Source organism: Gymnoscopelus microlampas (assembly GCF_963454915.1).
Source record: "Gymnoscopelus microlampas genome assembly, chromosome: 8".
Classification (NCBI taxonomy): Eukaryota; Metazoa; Chordata; class Actinopteri; order Myctophiformes; family Myctophidae; genus Gymnoscopelus; species Gymnoscopelus microlampas.
In genome coordinates, this window is record NC_139945.1 from 8,772,807 (window position 1) to 8,792,155 (window position 19,349).

General features: G+C 40.8%; 2 protein-coding genes across 3 annotated transcripts in view; one reads left to right on the plus strand and one right to left on the minus strand.

The window, feature by feature from the left end:
- cntn5 (contactin 5) overlaps window positions 1-19,349 on the minus strand; it is a 400,683-nt gene that overhangs the window by 279,144 nt on the left and 102,190 nt on the right. For both annotated transcript variants that reach the window (XM_084063872.1, XM_084063871.1), the window contains exon 2: window positions 16,296-16,414. In XM_084063872.1, the coding sequence (XP_083919998.1) occupies window positions 16,296-16,350 (55 nt within the window). In that variant the 5' untranslated portion in view covers window positions 16,351-16,414. The remainder of the gene's footprint in view (window positions 1-16,295; window positions 16,415-19,349) is intronic.
- On the plus strand, window positions 8,236-13,340 carry LOC311050004 (piggyBac transposable element-derived protein 4-like; the record flags this gene model as incomplete). Its single annotated transcript, XM_084063971.1, has 4 exons — window positions 8,236-8,596; window positions 10,608-10,660; window positions 11,073-11,181; window positions 11,656-13,340. 4 exons carry the CDS (start codon window positions 8,236-8,238, stop codon window positions 13,338-13,340), a joined length of 2,208 nt encoding a protein of 735 aa, XP_083920097.1.

Consider the following 19,349-nt stretch of genomic DNA (forward strand, 5'->3'; position numbering starts at 1 on the left):
GACCCCCCATCTTAAACTATTTTGTTCCAGGGACCCCAAGTAGCAAAGATTTGAGTAAAAAAATTATCTATATATATATTCAAAGATATGCAACAATTTTATTTTTTCAAAAATAGCAGATCTACAAGCTTGTAGATCTGCTATTTTTGAATAGGCAGAGAAATCTAAAAAATGACACCGATTATTTCCCCGGTCTACTGTAAATGGGTTAAGCATGATTTATTCTTCAGCATACTACGAAGCGAGTCGCGTGGGCTCAAGTGAACTTGTATATGTGAGGTTGTAGATATTAAACTTCTGCTGGCTTCTCAAACACAAACTAGTGACAGTCGAATGTCAATGACAACTGTCTTTAAGTTGTACAACTTTTAAAGAACCATGTGATAAAAGCTATTGGTTCAACAATGTACTTTACTGGTCCATGACCTTGACCGTCCTGCAAGCAAAGACCCCTTTTCATTATCATTGATGTTCATTTTACAATTAAAAAAACATGTCTAATACTGTCAATCTCTGACCCAAAACAACAAAATCTATCATTTTCTTTCTGAAATTGAAGAAACTTCAAGGTACTTATGAGTACCACATTGCAACATCCATCAAACCAAAACAATACACATTGCATCACCTGCATGGTTCAAGCAAAGCTATTGGCTTTTGTACTGTACTACAGCATCTGCTATTGAGACGGAAAAACCTCAAGACGCCATGAACACTGTGATCTGGGTACAAATGTCTTACTGCAACTGTTGGCAAATCATAACACAGCATCTTGCTTCAATGTATTGTAGGGTAAGAAATCCAACTGTTTTTTTTGTGGTTGTGTGTATTGTTGTTGTATTTCTTTTACTTCTTATTTCTTAAGTCTTGTAAGACTCTTGTCCTTTGTGTTTTCATTTGGGGGGGAAAAAACAAACTAAGCTGTTACGCAACTTTTGTCTTGATTGGGCTATCTATGAGGTGATGCAATGTTATGTGTTGTTAATATGTATGCAAGAAATGCTTCTGTCAAAATCCAATAAACAAATGTTTTAAACAAAATAATAAAAAAATAAATCCAACTCTTATACCATCTCAAATCTGATGTAAACGTGTGCAGAATTATTCGGCCCCTGAAGGAAGGGCCCGCAAGCTGAGAAACTGCTACTTCCATTTTGTGGAAGAGTTTAACGAGCACACATGGTGATGTTAATGTCGTCTGTTTGTCCCCGTTTGTGCCACATGCTACCACAGCCCCCGAGCACAGCTCAGCAAACGCAAACGCAAACCGACACGACCATTAAAATGGAGTTAGACCACCACACCCTCCCAGCTGCTTCTTGAAGACACCTGATCTTTAACCACTACATGCGTCGTTGAATGGAGTCCCACAGGGGTCTACTCTTGGCCCCCTCATGTTTTAACTACGATGAATGCGAGCACACATCTTAAGTCAAACACGAGCAAAAGGTAAACTTGCCGGCAGTGGTGGAAAGTAACTAAGTATATTTACTTAAGTACTGTACTTAAGTACAATTTTGAGGTATTTGTACTTTACTTGAGTATTTTCAATTTCCAATACTTTTACTTCTACTCCACTACATCTCAGAGACAAATATTGTACTTTTACTCCGATACATTTATTTGAAAACTTTAGTTACTAGTTACTTTTCAGATATCAATTGTTACATTATAAACCACTTTAGCCCTATTTTATACATAGGCTATTTGAAAATAGCCGATCTACAAACTCACAACGCGTCGCGATGCGACCCGTTGTGAGCTTGTAGATCTGCTATTTTCAAACATTTTAGTACTTTTTTTTACTTTTGGTACTTTAAGTACATTTTGATACCAATACTTTTGTACTTTTACTTAAGTAAAGAATTTGAGTACTTTTTCCACCACTGCTTGCCGGGTGCACGGCTCCAAAAGTCCAAAAAAATATATATTGCACTCACATTGTCTCCCTCGCGTACTTTTACTTGAAAAGACAAGGCAATCAGGACACGTTCCGGCTATATACCTCAACTCAGTTAAACCGCAGCTTTTTTCCATCTATACCAAATATCTGCGCTGGAAATAGCCGACGTAATGTACAACGCGCCATAACACGACATATTTTAAATCGGCTATTTTCACCACAGGATAGGGACACTAGGATTCATTTAAAGCTGCACTACTGTATGTAACTTTCCTCTTCTACCCCCGGATTTGAGCCCGGTTTGCTGTGCAAGTGCTGACATTTATAATAAGGCTTTTAATAGAGCCTAGTCTGCTTGCTCCGGAGGGGATACGTTGAATCTTGACCAGCAGGTCAAACTTTGTGTCAGATCCTGTGTCTAGGTGAGACATGACCTTTGACACGATCTAAATGTCTCAATAGAAGAGCAGGGAGACTAAATACAACCACCCAAATTGTATAAGTTATATTGTATTAAAATACTCTACCAAGCAGATTGGACAAAATCATATTATATTCATTTAACCCATTGAGACCTGAAGCCGATTCTACATGTCTCCTAAATCTCAACAGTATTCTGAAAAATGTATGTTTCTATATCAGTGGTGCTCAAACTTTTTCATGTCAAGGACCCCCAAAATTATATGTATTTGGCCGCAGACCCCCATCAAAATATTTTGTTACAGGGACCCCCCAGAAGCAACGATTTGAGTCAAAAATGTTCGCTTTAAAAATATATATATATTCAAAGATTTGCACACATTTTCACTATTTTACAAAAATAGCAGATCTACAAGCTCATAGCGCGGCACTCGGTGCCGCGCTATGAGCTTGTATATCTGCTATTTTTGAATAGCATAAGTGTAAAATAACGCCTTTTAGCTCAAATCTAAAAATGACACAGTTCCAGGTCTTAATGGGTTAAAAGAAGTGACTTAGTGCGGCTTTAAGCAGCAGACAATCACTAGTGGAGATGATCTCGCAATATGTGAAGAAATCCAACCTCCCAGTGAGCGGAGCCACTCAAAGGTCATTGCCGCCGTCTTTGCCAAATTAAAATTGCATGAGATTATTAGATTATTATACGTACCCGGCAAGGACACCGACAGCAGGGCCGTGTGCAAATATCATCTCCTTTATTCCATTCTGGGACCTCAAAATAACCCACAACTCCTACAAAGACCTGAAGCCGATTCTACAAATGTCTTCTAAATCCCAACAGTATTCTGAAAAAGGGATCCCCATTTTGGGGATCCTTGACATGAAAAAGTTTGAGAACCACTGATATAGAAACATACTTTCTATATCAGTGGTTCTCAAACTTTTTCATGTCAAGGATCCCCAAAATGTATATATGTATTTGACCGCGGACCCCCAGCTCAAAATATCGTGTTCCAGGGACCCCCAGAAGCAAAGATTTGCGTTACAAATATTGGCTTTAAAAAAGTATAGGCTTTAAAAAAGTATATATTCAAAGATTTGCACTTAATGTTCGCGATTTAATGTTCGCGATTTCTCAAAAACAGCAGATCTACAAGCTTGTAGATCTGCTATTTTTGAATAGCCAAAGTGTAATATAATGCTTTTTTAGCTCAAATGAAAAAGTGACACAGATGCGTTCCAGGTCTTAAAGGGTTAAAGTCACACTAAACTACTGCGAGTAAACAAACCGAGACAAATCCTGAACAAATGAGTTTTTAGGAGTAGAAGGCACGGTTCTCCGTTTTAGTCTGTGGGTCACTCAAGAGCCCAGTGTTAATGTGCTGCAAATTGGGGAGAAGGGTTAATCGTGTTATTTGTGTACAAGTAGTGATGGGAATCATTGGTGAATTGAAGTGAGAGAATAAACATTGTGTGCCTCAGAGCTTATTTCCTTTTATCAATGTTTTTTGACAGTTACTTGCAAAACAAAACAAAGACATCATGAGTCTGCACTGTTTAAAAGGAGAAGATAAGGAGCACTGGCAATTTTCTTAACATGTTCAACTATTTTGAAACTCAAACAACTGATAATCCTCACTCCAAGAAATACACAAGAAACACTATGTGTAGCCAAGTTGATTCTGATTCAAGCCTGAGGGTATCATCGAGGACATTCATCATCCCCAGCCATTATCGGTCCACACCGCGGCTGCCACCACGGCCAGGCAAGTGATACACGAGAATCAGGAGCCACAACACCACACTTCTGAACGTTTTTACCAGGTGCAGCCTGGTCTATGAAGAGACTGACCTACTAGTCATCCACTACATATTCCTCGACATGTTTTTTGATCATTGGGTGTCCTGGCTGTCTTTTACTCCTTTAAGCCAATGGGGACACTTCCCCGTTTTGCCTGTCCTTTAAGCCAATGGGGAGACGGGCCGACGGGCCGTCCTCCCATGCTATGGGATCATACGCCCTTCCGTCTCTGTCTTCTCCCCCTCTCTCATTCACTCTGCTACGACTGGTGACGAGTGTGTATCACCGCCCAGCCGTCAGCGCTGCTTAGTGTCGCGCAAACACACACACACACACACACACACACACACACACACACACACACACACACACCGAGTGCCGCGCTATGAGCTTGAAGATCTGCTATTTTTGAAAAATCATGAAATGTTGTGCAAATATTTGATTTTTTTTTTTTTTGCGGACATTCGTAACTAAAAGATTTTGCCACAAATTTTCACGATTTTTCAAAAATAGTAGATCTACAAGCTCATAGCGCGGCACTCAGTGCCGCGCTATGAGCTTGTATATCTGCTATTTTTGAATAGCCAAAGAAATCTAAAAATGACACACAGATGCGTTCCCGGTCTTAATGGGTTAATGATGTTTGTTTGATGAATTGATTGAGACATCCTCCTTTTTTTCCATGCTGAAAAATGTATCAGGAATCAATAGCGAAACTGATAAAGAATCTAACCGATAAGCAGAATCACAAACAACATTGGAATCAATACAATCTCATGAGATCCCATCCATATGTACATCTGTGCGATCTTGTGCCATCCCTGATACTGCGTTTTCAAGAAGGCATACGACAAAGTTACCGTCAGAATAATAGGCTAGCGTATAGTTCAAATTGCTCACAGCTCTATACATTGCTTGGGTAGTTTTTGTCAGGTTGTCAGTAATAAAGAAAACTGGCAGGATAAAGCCTCCCCACAGCACAAATGTCATGAAACTAATAACCCAAATTGAGTAAGTACAGAAGTGTGCGGTTATCTCTTTAGGACCAGGAAAGCATCTGTGTGTCATTTTTAGATTTGTTTGGCTATTCAAAAATAGCAGATATAGCTTGTAGATCTGCTATTTTTGAGAAGTCATGAAAAGTTGTGCAAATATTTGATTGTTTTTTCTTTTTTTAGCGGACAATTGTAACTCAAATCTATGCTTCTGGGGATTCCGGGAACTAAATATTTTAGAAAGGTTCGCTTTAAAAAAAATATACAATCCAAGATTTTGCCACACATTTTCACGATTTTTCACATAAATAGCAGATCTACAAGCTCATAGCGCGGCACTCGGTGCCGCGCTATGAGCTTGCAGATCTGCTATTTTTGAATAGCCAAATCAATCCAAAAATGACACACGGATGTGTTCCCGGTCGTAAGGGGTTATCGGAGAGGCTGACATTTCTCTCTGCTGAATAACTTCACTTTACAGACGTTACAACACTCAACTCTCACGGAACGTCTTTCTGGTGAATGCTTATCGCAGCATGAGGCTGTTTAACAGCAATCCAGCCTCATTTGTTGCCTCCGCATTTAACCCATTGAGACCGGGAACGCATCTGTGTAACCACTTAAACCACTATTTTATACTCTGGCTATTCAAAAGTAGCAGATCTACAAGCTCATAGCCACGCTATGAGCTTGTAGATCTGCTATTTTTGAAAAATCGTGAAAATGTGTGCAAATCTTTGAATGTATGTATCTTTTTAAAACTCAAATCTTTGCTTCTGGGGTTTCTACAAAAGGTCTTCTAAATCCTAACTGGTTTTTTTAAACTTATGTTTCTATATCAGTGGTTCTCAAACTTTTTCATGTCAAGGACCACCCAAAATGATATGTATTTGTCCGCGGACTCCCATCTCAAAATAATTTGTTCCAGGGACCCCCCAGAAGCAACATTTTGAGTTAAAAGGTCTACACCAAGAATTAAAAAAATAATAATAATATTTAATATCATAGTGTTTATGTCCCTCAAACGTTTTTCAAAAGGTTTGAGCCTAAATCAAGCCTCAGATATACTCATTCCAACTAACTTCTCTCTGGCTAATAAAGCACTTTCAGCTGCAATACCAAAACGTCCTTTTGGGCAGAGGGGTGCTACTGAGCAATTCTGTCTGTCAAAATACATGGGCAGAAATGCAAGTGATGTCACTTGCATTGCCATTCTGAGATGGCCTGTTCAGACACGCCCATTATGAAAATCTCTGAAATGAGAATGAATGACTGAATGTTTAAAAAAAAAAAAAAAATTGGGGTACAAGAGACACTGTGGAGCCCAAAAAATAACCCCCCCCCCCAACAAAAAAAAAAGAAATTCATGGTGTAGCCCCTTTAAAAATGTAATGCACACATTTTCACGATAATAAAAAATAGCAGATCTACAAGCTCATAGCGCGGCACCGCTTTTAATAGCCAAAGAAATATATAAAATGACACAGATGCGTTCCCGGTCTTAATGGGTTAAGTGTCTAGACACATCATTACAGACCATATTTTTCCCCCTTCTCTGGTACGGAGTAACAAGCCACAAGAGGCTGGTCCCAAAAAAAAAAAAAAAAAGCTCTAGTATTCTCCTCGCTATTAAATGTGTTCAACATTTAGCTGTCACTCTTAGTGACAGCTAAGAGTTGAATTAAGGCCTCATCAGAGAGCGTTTTCTTCCTCTGTGACATGGTGCTACAAGCCTCGAGAGCCTCCGCAGGTCCAAGAAGATCGTATTCTCTCTCGTATTCTCCTCGCTATTACATATTTCTGTCAGCATTTAGATGTCACTCTCTCTAAGCTGCCGCTCTTTATCCATGAGTGACGGGGCAGCGTACCGGAACCGGAGGAACGGCTGCAGTTTCTATACAGGAGATCGTGCATTACAAGCAAACGGGTGTTAACCCGTTAAATCCGGGAACGCATCTGTTTCTTTGGCTATTAACCAAAAATAGCAGATATACAAGCTCATAGCACGGCACCGAGTGCCGCGCTATGAGCTGGTAGATCTGCTATTTTTGAGAAAGAATCGCGAAAATGTGAGCAAATCTATAAATATATATATTTTTAACTCAAATCTTTGCTTCTGGGGGGTCCCTGGAACAAAATATTTTGAGATGGGGGTCCGCGGACAAATACATATCATTTTGGGTGGTCCTTGACATGAAAAAGTTTGAGAACCACTGATATTATAGCAAGATATATATATATATATAAAAGGATTTTTATTTTTATTTTCAAAAATAACTGTTTAGAAGACACTTGTAGAATCCCCAGTAGCAAAGATGTGTTAACACATTGGGTGCCAAAACCGTATATATACGGTTTTTCAAAAACTCACGTGGAGTGCCAAAACCGTATATATACGGTTTTTGGTCTTTTCATTGGATTACTGTAAATTGATACTTGATGCAGCCTCTCACTGAATTTGGTGCGGCTACATGAAGGAGAACCGCAAAAAAACACGTGATCGAAGTCATATGACCAAATCTTGGGCTTTAAAAGGAGGAACTGCAGGCTGCTGTCCTCCTGTGCATTCCAAACTTTTGTTTGTAAAGAGCCATTGTGACTGAGAGAGACCGAGACCGACAGAGAGAGAGACAGAGTGAGAGCAAGTGAGTGAGTGTGAGCGTGAGTTTGAGTTAGTGATAGTGATAGTGTTATAGTTTAGATATATAGATAGATTGATTGATTGAGAGAGTGATAGATATTAGATAGATACATTTGATTGAGAGAGTGAGTGATAGATATATAGATAGATAGGTTATAGTTATAGTTGTAGAGTGAGATTGTATTGTGAGGTTGAGTGTTGAGTTTATTGTGAGATTGAGGTTGAGTGTTGAGTTTATATTGTATTTTTATTGTATTGTAAGCCTAGTGAGCTATTTTTTTTTTGGTTAGAAAGGGCGAGGAGGTTATTATAGATTTAGCGGAGAGAAGTGGAGAGAGATATAGTGAGGGAGAGTGGCGAAAAGATATAGAGAGGAGAAAAGGAGTATTTATATAGTAGGTTTAGAGGGGCGATACTGTAGATCTATAGGTGAGAGATATAGATTTATTTTATAGTGTAGTTTATAGTGTAGAATATGTCAGGATTAGTTGGCTCTAAGCGGCGCGGCGGGCGCCAACCGTCCGGGGGTCCGTCGCAACAGCAGAGGACAATACGGGACTTCTTCGCTCCCCTTACGAGTGGAACAGTACCACCACCAGAGCCTCCATGTATTCCACCTCCAGTGGGTCCTGGTGGAGCCAGGTCTGTGGTCCAGGACCACGATCACCGCGACCCGGGCATGGTGCCCCGTCCTCGTCGGGTGTCTGACCGGGTGTCTGAGCTTGCAACGAAGCCGGTGTATGTGCATCTACCTGTTGCTTCAGGGAGCGATGAAGACTCATCATCGTCTAACCTTTCAGATGACGGCTCTGATGAGTGGGAACCAGCTACCAATGGTAAGAATACATACATTTTATCGTGTTTGTGTCGTATTTGATGGGTTATCTAGTTGATATTACGGAGAAAACTTATCATAAAGTTTCCATGGAATCGTGGACTACGGTAATAGTTGCCAGGTCTGCTTATTGTAAGCCACTATAGGCTTGTTTTTTTCTGTAAAGCTGCTTGTAAAATGGTTGCGAACTTGCGATTGTGAGCTTGTTGTTAGGCTACAATGTAGGTGAATCGTATGTCTATCAAATATAGTTTTATTGAAAGGCAATCCATGGTTGGAGTTTAGAAAGAGAACGTCGGGAAATCCGACGATCTGCAGCTTGAATTGTATTATTGTGAATGTGATTTTCACGGCTATTGTCCAGTTTTGAAGCCTTCATGTGGCCAAATAACTATAGGCCAGGTGGCACTTGAAACCTAGTTGAAAATAGCCGTGACAATATTATATAGTCTCTGCTTTTGGCATGTAGTGGCTGCTTTTGAGCTTGTTTTCATAGACCTGGTTGCTTATTCCTATCCCAAGACCTGGCAACCCGAATCAGCAGCCATGGCCCGAATAAGAGGCCACTGTTATACGAAAGGAGGTGTCTGCCTGGCAAGAAAAGTGTGTCTATTCTTACCGTTACACTCACTGTGTACTAGACCCTCCCATTCTAACTCTAAGTTATAGGTTCATTTACTTTACTATAGCCTGGTACTGATGAGATGAAAATGATGTATTCTGTATACTGTAGTATACATATGCTTCTGATCTGTGATTATGACAATTTTGACAATTTAGCCTATGTACAATGACAGAATGACAGATGCAGTAGGCTAAACTATGTATTGTTTGTGGCAATCATAAAAAATAGCAGATCTACTAGTGACTACCAGAATCTAGTTGTGAGCTTGTAGATCTGCTTTTTTTTGTTTTAGCAGGTGCAAAGCTCCCTCAAAGAGATAATGTCAGGTCATGTAAACAAAACACAACAACACCTTTGATCCTGTTCCCCGGTCACAAGTTCATGTAAACAAAATGGCCTATTCTGCTTTTTTTTGGGGGGGTGACCCCCCCTCTAAGACAGCTTCAAAGAGATAATGTCATGTCAGATAAACAAAACACAACAACACCTTTGAACCTGTTCCCCGGTCACAAGTTCATGTAAACAAAATGGCATATTCTGCTTTTTTTGGGGGGGTGAGCGAGCCCCCCTTCTAACTAGCTTCAAAGAGCTAGAAGGTCAAATTGTCTAAACAAAAAAAAACAATACAGCTTTGATGCTCTTCTTCCTTTGATGTAATCTTACTATGGGGTGCCTTGACCTAAGAACATATGCATCTGTCATCCCTCTGGATAAGAGTGTTTATGGCTAAATAGATTTGATGTACTACACTACACATTCTATGATCCTATAGCATACTGAGACACTACACTGTCTCTGTATTCTATGATCCTATAGTTTACTGAGAAACTACACTGTCTCTGTATTCTATGATCCTATAGTTTACTGAGACACTAAGAACATATGCATCTGTCATCCCTCTGGATAAGAGTGTTTATGGCTAAATAGATTTGATGTACTACACTACACATTCTATGATCATCATAGAATACAGAGACAGTGTAGTGTCTCAGTATGCTATAGGATCATAGAATGTGTAGTGTAGTACATCAAATCTATTTAGCCATAAACACTCTTATCCAGAGGGATGACAGATGCATATGTTCTTAGTGTCTCAGTAAACTATAGGATCATAGAATACAGAGACAGTGTAGTTTCTCAGTAAACTATAGGATCATAGAATACAGAGACAGTGTAGTGTCTCAGTATGCTATAGGATCATAGAATGTGTAGTGTAGTACATCAAATCTATTTAGCCATAAACACTCTTATCCAGAGGGACTTCCAATAAGCACAATTAGTTAGCTAATGAAATGCATGTGTTCTGTCAGGCATCTCATAGTAACATCGTTTATTATGCCTAAATGTATTTGATGTACTTATATTGACCAAGTATATTTTATCTTAGGCTCCGACACGGAGGAGGAGCTGGAAGCTGTTGGGGCGTCTGTTGGGGCGTCTGTTGGGGCGTCTGTGTATCATCAGCGTGGTAAGTAAAGACATTACAACAGGAATAAAAAGTATTCATTCTAAGGTGTGGACGAAATCAGATTATGTTATCATGATTGCTTATGTTACCTTGTTGTCAGTACATTATGTTGTTTATCTTATTCTATTCATTTTTCTACTCTATGATACATTTTAGTTTACATGATGTAGAGCCAAGATGTCTCTGCTAGGCCTGATGGCTATTGTTTATAGTACAGCTTGTCCTTGTAACATGACAGTATAGCCATGTTCTGATTACTTGTGCTCTTGGCAGAAGGGTTGTACAATCCTCCATCGTCCACAGGGGTGAAATTAGTTGATTTCATTTTCTGTAAATCATATTTACCAAACTATTTCATATTTTACTGTGATTACAGACACACAGTCGGAGGAGGAGGAGGAGGAGGAGGAGGAGGAGGAGGAGGAGGAGGAGGAGGAGGAGGAGGAGGAGGAGGAGCACACACCTGTAATGCCACCTGTCAGCCGTAATCGAGGTAAGAACATTTTCTGTTGTCACACTGAGCTCTCTTTTACCACACAAATGACAAAATATGTATTTTATGCAGGGGTCATCAATATGTCCGTACAAGACTTTGCCTTGTCTGTGCCAAATGTTTTTCATTTTTACACACCATTTTATAGTGTTCTTATTTTGATCATAACACCCAATTACTTGAATGTCACTCTCCAGGTTTTCTACAGAATATGTATGACACTGATTTACTATGACACCATGTATTGAACATTTTATTTTCAAGGACCCCCATAACTCGAGTTACGGGTCCATTTGGTTCCATTTGTACACACTCAGAGTTACAGACCTGTAATGGTCATTTAGGGCTAGCTCTTTGTGTTTGTCTATATTGTATGTCCATGGCAAAAATAGAATTTTGTCAAAAATGTCCACCACAAGCCAGCATGGCGATGACACCTGATGTTATGGTGACTTATGCATTTCTTATTTCCAGGTGGTGGCAGGCCTCGTAGCGGTGCAATTGATGAGCTTGTGTGGTATGAGTCAGCAGACTCTTGGCAGCCGAAGGACATCCCTTTCAGTGCTGGGACTCCAGGTCCTCGGAGCAGGGCCGCTGACCTGCAGTCTGAAGAACCTGTGGACTTCCTGGAGCTGCTCATCACAGATGAGCTGCTTGAGCACATCGTGGAGCAGACAAATATTTATGCAAAACAACGTGTTACAAGCGCCCTGCCACATTCCAGACAGCACGCATGGGGAAAGAAGGAGCTGACTCTTGGGGAGCTGAAGCAGTTCCTGGCGCTGTTGTTCCTCACCGCACTGATAGGGAAGCCAAAGATTGCAGACTATTGGCTCACTGATGAGATCCGAACCACTCCCTTCTTCCACAAAACCATGTCCAGGAACCGGTTCCAACTCATCCTCAGTAACCTCCATTTCGACAACAATGAGACCATGCACACTGAGGACCCGCTGTGCAAAGTCCGCACAGTCTTGAACACCTTGCTGTCTAACTTTCAAGAGATGTTCCTGCCAGGCAAGAACATTAGCATAGACGAGGGAATGCTGTGTTGGCGAGGGCGGCTTTCTTGGAGGGTTTACAACCCAGCTAAGCCCATCAAATACGGCATTAAATCTTATATCTTGTGTGATTCTGTCACTGGGTACATGTACAACATGAAACCGTTCTGTGGGGAGAAGGTGCCCCTGCCAACCACCATCACTTCCCTCCTTGGTGACCTAAAAGGTTATGGTTTTCATCTCTTCATGGACAACTATTACAATTCAGTGAAGCTGTGTAAACTCCTCCTTGGTCTTCAGACCCATGTGTGCGGGACCCTACGCACGAACAGAGGGGAGCCACCAGCCATCAGGGAGCTGACCACCTCCAAGCTTCCCGTTGGGTCAACCCTGATGCGTCACACGGACGACGTCATGGTGGTGGCATGGCACGACAAACGGATCGTGAAGATGGTCACCACACTCCACCAGCATGAGACGGTCCCTGCTTCCCAGTGGAGGAGGGAGAAGAAGAAGAAGGGTCAACAAAGGGCCCCCAGCCGGTTGGTTGAAATACAGAAGCCAACATGCGTCGCCCAGTACAACAAGTACATGAATGGCGTCGACAAGTTGGACCAAAATCTCGCCTACTATCTATTTGTCAGGAAGACATGCAAGTGGCCAAAAAAGTTTGTCAATTATCTGTTTCAGATCAGCATGTTCAATGCCTTTGTCCTGTTCAAGGCAAAACATCCTCAGGGCACTGCCAGCTGTAAAAACCTGAAGTCCTTCATCTACCTCGTCATCAAATCCTGGGGCTACCTCGGATGCCTTGGGGAGGAGCCCCCCCCCCCTCCTCCCCAAGAGGAGGAGGAGGAGGGGGGGGCACCTGCACCTGAACCACCTGTACACGACCCACGGTGGAGGGCACCAAAAGAAGACCCCGAGAGCAGGCTGAACAGGATCGTGACCGACCATGAACTGGTCAAATACCCTCCAACCAAAGGGAAAAAAAACCCTCAGAGGGCATGCAGGGTTTGCATGCGAAAATCTGAATCACAGAACAAGAAAAGAGACCCAAAGAGAGACACAAGGTGGATGTGTAAAGGCTGTAAGGTCCCCTTGCATGTTGAATGTACAACATCGTACCACTCGAAAAAGGACCTCACTAAGTGGTAGAATCACAGAATGTCTTTTTTTTTGTTGCCTAATGCATATTTTTGCTTATTATTTTGTATTGATTGGCCTAATGCCTACTTTTAGCATAATGCAAATTTTTTCTACTAATCATATGGAGGTTATTATTTTGAGCCTAATGCCTAATTGTTTTACTTTTCATCTGCTGTGTATATAGTGTGGCCTAATGCCTAAATTTGCACAATTACTTTCCACTAAACTATCTGCTGTGTGTGTATATAGTGTGGCCTAATGCCTAAATTTGCACAATTACTTTCCACTAAACTATCTGGTGTGTGTGTATATAGTGTGGCCTAATGCCTAAATTTGCACAATTACTTTCCACTAAACTATCTGGTGTGTGTGTATATAGTGTGGCCTAATGCCTAAATTTGCACAATTACTTTCCACTAAACTATCTGGTGTGTGTGTGTATATAGTGTGGCCTAATGCCTACATTTGCACTATTACTTTCCACTAAACTATCTGCTGTGTATATAGTGTGGCCTAATGCCTGAATTTGCACTAAACTATCTGCTGTATATAGTGTGAAGTGTGCTGCTTGTAGTGAAACTTTTTTTCAGTCATTATATTGTTATTACATATGCTGCTGCTGCTGTCTGGTTGGAATCCGACCTGTACACAAGAAAGAACAATAAAGTACAATCTTGAACCTTTGAAATTTGATTTATTGTTATTGTAGTATTTATTGTTATTTGATAACTTTGAAATTGAAATTAGCTGAACTAGGTGCACTTGAAATACATTGGAGTGAAAACGAACCTCTTATGTTTTCTGTAATTATTCTATTATTATTACTATGCTGCTGCTGTCTTGTATGAAACCAAAGTTGATGTATTATTTGAGAACTTTGAAATAAGCTGAACTAAGATGCACTTCAAAGAGATTGGAGTGACAACGAGCCTTTATGTTTCCTATCATTATTCTATTGTTATTACCCATAGGAGTGAAAACGAACCACAAAAGTATTTTCAAAAGCGTTTTTTTTTCTTTTCTCTAAAGCAACTACTATTGAGATGACTACTGTCACTGAAGGCAAAAATAAATGTCAAATTATTTTTCCAAAAAAAAATGAAAGAGAAAAAAAAAGTTTTACTAAAACGGCCATAACTCTGTTTCTAAAGAAAAGGTGCTGATTTTGGTGAAATCAAGCTTTATTCAACAGCCAATATCTCAAGAACGGAACATGCTATCGACTCACTTTTTTTTCTCGTAAAAAGTAGAGAGTCCAATCTTTATTTTGAGATATTTGGTGTTTATATAGCAATAGCACAGAGTATTCTGTGGTCCTTGAAAGATGAGCCAGAAAGCTTGAAAATGCTGGCACTCAGTGTACATCATTTTAAAAAACCTCTGGCACCCAATGTGTTAAAAATGTTTGCTTTGAAAAAAAATAATAATAATATATATATATATATATATATATATATATATATATATATATATATATATATATATATATATATATATATATATATATATAAAGCAGATCTACAAGCTTGTAGCGCGGCACTCGGCACTTGTAGATCTGCTATTTTTGAATAGTATAAAATAATGGTTATAGATCAAACAAAATTGAAAAATGACACAGCTATGCGTTCCCGGACCGGTCTTAATGGGTTAAGCAATGTGTAAAGGGCTGTTCATAAGAGCCATGACCTTTCATATTCACAGTGGAGGAGTGTGTGCCGCTGTCACTCACTCAGTCACTCAGTCCGGCTGTGGAAAGTAACGGGGGCGGCAGTGGCTCAGGGGTAGAGCGGCCGGGTAGAGTGACCTGGAAAACCGCAAGGTTCCCAGTTCGATCCCGGGCTGGGGCGCTCCCCTAGAGTTAGTGTCGAAGTGTCCTTGAGCAAGACGCTGAACCCCTAATTGCTCCCGATGAGCAGGTTGGTGCCTTGCATGGTTTCCTCTGCCATCGGTGTATGAATGTGTGTGTGAATGGGTTAATGGCACAATCAATGCTTTGGATAAAAGCGCTATATAAATGCACCATTTACCATTTAACCAACATTGTTAGATTCATCAAAAACACCCGTCCTTGGTTCTGGTGACTCATACTGCCCTCATACTCATATGACTCATACTGCCCCCACGGCCGTGTTTTATCAATTACTTTTTTCATTATTTTATTTTATTAAATTGTATTTAATAAAACTCTCTATTCAGTTTTTTTCATATTCCAAAAAAAAATATCAAAAATAAATGAAAAAAGTAATTGAAAAAACATGGTCTCCTCACGTATTAGAAGGACAACATCAGTCACCAGAAACAAGGACGGGTGTTTTCGATGAATCTAACATGGTTAAAATGGAGTTGGAAGTTACACTGGGTTTGTATAGGAAGGGGGCGTGTCTGATAAAATGAATATCAAATATCTAAATACTGAATCAAGCAACTTAAAAACTGTCCGGGGGGCTCACAAAAGCCTGAGTAGACGATAAAATGACCCAAAATTAATTTGAAAGTGAACTAGAAAATGTGCTCCTTGGAGCACAGGTCTCCGCCAGTACTGTTCCTGATTAATCCTGTCTTACCTCACTTCGAAAGATATACATGATCTTTTGAAGTGATACACCTATTTATAGGTTTCTATTTCATCATGCGTCTCGCTAGCCAATCAAAGCACATCCTTTCAACATATTGTCACGTGTCACGTGAAGCATGACCAATGTTAGCTTGATGGACACACGGAAGGACGAGAACGAAAACAGTCTCCTGGCGGACACAAATATCCCTTTAAGTAAAACATAGAATCAGAGTACAGTACTTCTTCAACCACTGCTGTGCACTACAAGCAAACCGGAGTTAAGCAAGGTGAGCCGAGGGTGGCATCCGGTTCATAAGAGCAAAGACCTTTCATAATCACAGAAGAGCGATGTGTGTACCGCACCGCTGGGCTTCAGTCCCACAGATATAACCCCGGAGGTTACCTACCTGAAAGGCCACTGATGATAGACAGGAAAAGAAGTGGTTTCCATGGCGACCCCATACTTGTCTGGGAGGGTCCCTTCTGTGAGAATGTCAGCAGGTCAGTTTCTTCATCAAAGCTGCGCCTGAAAAGATATTGCTTATTATTATTAGTCCATTAAGCACTTATATTTATACACACACACACACACACACACACACACACACACACACACACACACACACACACACACACACACACACACACACACACACACACACACACACACACACACACACACACACACACACACACACACACACACACGCTGTTTATAATTTCCTATGGCACTACATCACTTGGCCCAACGGGGGAAAAAAACTACAACTGACCATTTTCGCTGTAGTTTCTCCCCTAATTATGATTACTTCTCCATGTCTTTTAGGCTACAAGGGACAAACGTTTCGGCCATCCAGCCATTGTCAGCCTTTCCCCTAACCCATTGAGACCTGAAGCCGATTCTACATGTCACCTAAATTCCAACAGTTTTCTGAAAAACATATGTTTCTATATCAGTGATGCTCAATCTTTTTCATGTCAAGGACCCCAAAATTATATGTATTTGGCCGCGGACCCCCATCAAAATATTTTGTTCCAGGGACCCCCCAGAAGCAACGATTTGAGTTAAAAATGTTCGCTTTAAAATAATATATATTCAAAGATTTTCACACATTTTCACGATTTTTCAAAAATAGCAGATCTACAAGCTCGTAGCGCGGCACTCGGTGCCGCGCTACGAGCTTGTAGATCTGCTATTTTTGAATAGCCCAAAGTGTAGAATAATGCTTCAAGCATTTAGGGTCCATTATTTTATTTGCCATTTGAGCCACGGAACCACCGTTTGATGAGATTTAGACTCTCAGACCCAAGAGTTTGAATATATAGTTATCATTGGATAGGATTTTGTCAAAATAACGATTATTCTACATTCTCTAATTGTGGAGACTTCTTGTAAGTTAAGTCATGCAGATGTTTTCTCGAGAGCGTAACATGAAACCATGGTTTCATGTTACGCTCTCAAGAGTTAAAGATCTAATAAGGGTCAATTTGGTTACCAACTCCTCTCCATCATTTAGCTGTTGACCACCTGGAACCCCCTCAAGGACCACTGGTTAAGAACCACGATTTAGGGGCAATGTCCCTCAGATGGGATTTTGTAACCCCCCCATCCAGATTGCCCAGTACCCTACAAACATTTTACTGTTTTACAAATGTAAGAAGAAAAAAAAATACACACACACACACACACACACACACACACACACACACACACACACACACACACACACACACACACACACACACACACACACACACACACACACACACACACACACACACACTTAACTTCCAAATGCATTCATATTTTAAAACTACAGGCTGACACAGGCCTACAATAAGCGTGGAGCTGTATTCGTTTTGCTGCCGTTCTAGGAGCGACAGAGGTTCGCTTTCGGCGAGCACAGCGTGCCAAAATGAATGGGAGGACGGGGTTCTCAGCACGATTCATGCAGATCACAATTGCCGCCTTCAGCTCGGCTAATGATGAGTGAAAGGACTAAATAAAACACACACACACACACACGTAGGTCTGTTGTTGCATTTCAGTTGATCATTATCCCATTGAGACCTGAAGCCGATTCTACATGTCTCCTAAATCCTAACAGTTTTCTGAAAAACGTATGTTTCTATATCAGTGGTGCTCAAACTTTTTCATGTCAAGGACCCCCAAAATGATATGTATTTGGCCGCGGACCCCTATCAAAATATTTTTTTCCAGGGACCCCCCAGAAGCAAAGATTTGAGTTAAAAATGTTCGCTTTAAAAATATATATATTCAAAGATTTGCACACATTTTCACAAATTTTCAAAAATAGCAGATATACAAGCTCATAGCGCGGCACTCGGTGCCGCGCTATGAGCTTGTATATCTGCTATTTTTGAATAGCCCAAAGTGTAAAATAATGCTTTTTAGCGCAAATCTAAAAATGACACAGTTCCAGGTCTTAATGGGTTATGCACTGGCAACATTCATTAGCCTAATTCGTTCAGCCACTGGGGAACTGTCCGTGGTGCTGGAGTTGTCACTCACTCACTTTCACTCTATTGTGCTCCCACCATGGAGGTGGCAACACGTTACATTAATTCAATGTGATCGCTGTGTTGGTGTGTCTGCTGTATGGGTGACACATTTCTTTACGATTATGTGTTCACGTTTTGAAGTAAGTCTACTAGTAGGCATAAGTGCTTTGTGCCTAAACGGATCTGTTAGTGCTTTGATTGATAGCCTATTGATTGCTTCACTGTAAGGATACCAGGTAAACCATGAACCTACCATCTGTCTAAACCAGGAGTCTTCAACGTTTTCAGGCCAAGGACCCCCTAGCTGAGAGAGAGATGAAGCAGGGACCCCTGCTTCAAAATTGTGTTTCAGATTCAACATTTTTTATTTACTTGGTCTGCTCTTTTTTCCCCTCTACACCTATAGCCTCTTTGCCAAAAATAGCCGATCTACAAGCTCACAACGCCTCGCAGTGCGAGGCGTTGTGAGCTTGTAGATCGGCTATTTTTGGCTTAAGTTCTCCTCAGAAAAGGGATGCTAGGGTTCAAGTGGTTAAGGTAAAATAAAAAAATCCTATCACGCAAAGATTTGGCGGACCCCCTGTGGTAACTCTGAGGACCCCCTAGGGGGCCCGGACCCCCTGCTGAAGACCCCTGGTCTAAACCACAAACTGTACATTGAAACTATAAGGATACCAGGTAAACAATGAACATGGGGAAACAAATCCTGGGGACCACCATTTCTTACAGTCTTAAATGGATCGTCGTCGATGTAAGCCATATTGTGGGAAAAGCCCACCAACTATTGTTCTGTCTGCAACCAGTGGAGAACGGTGCAACCAGTGTGACAGTGTTCTCACACGCTGTCACGGTGTATCAGAGATGACGAGAGATGACGAAGGCGAGAAGGCAAGGCAGGTCAGGTCCTGGTAGGGTTGGGGAATGCAAGCCTATAGGTT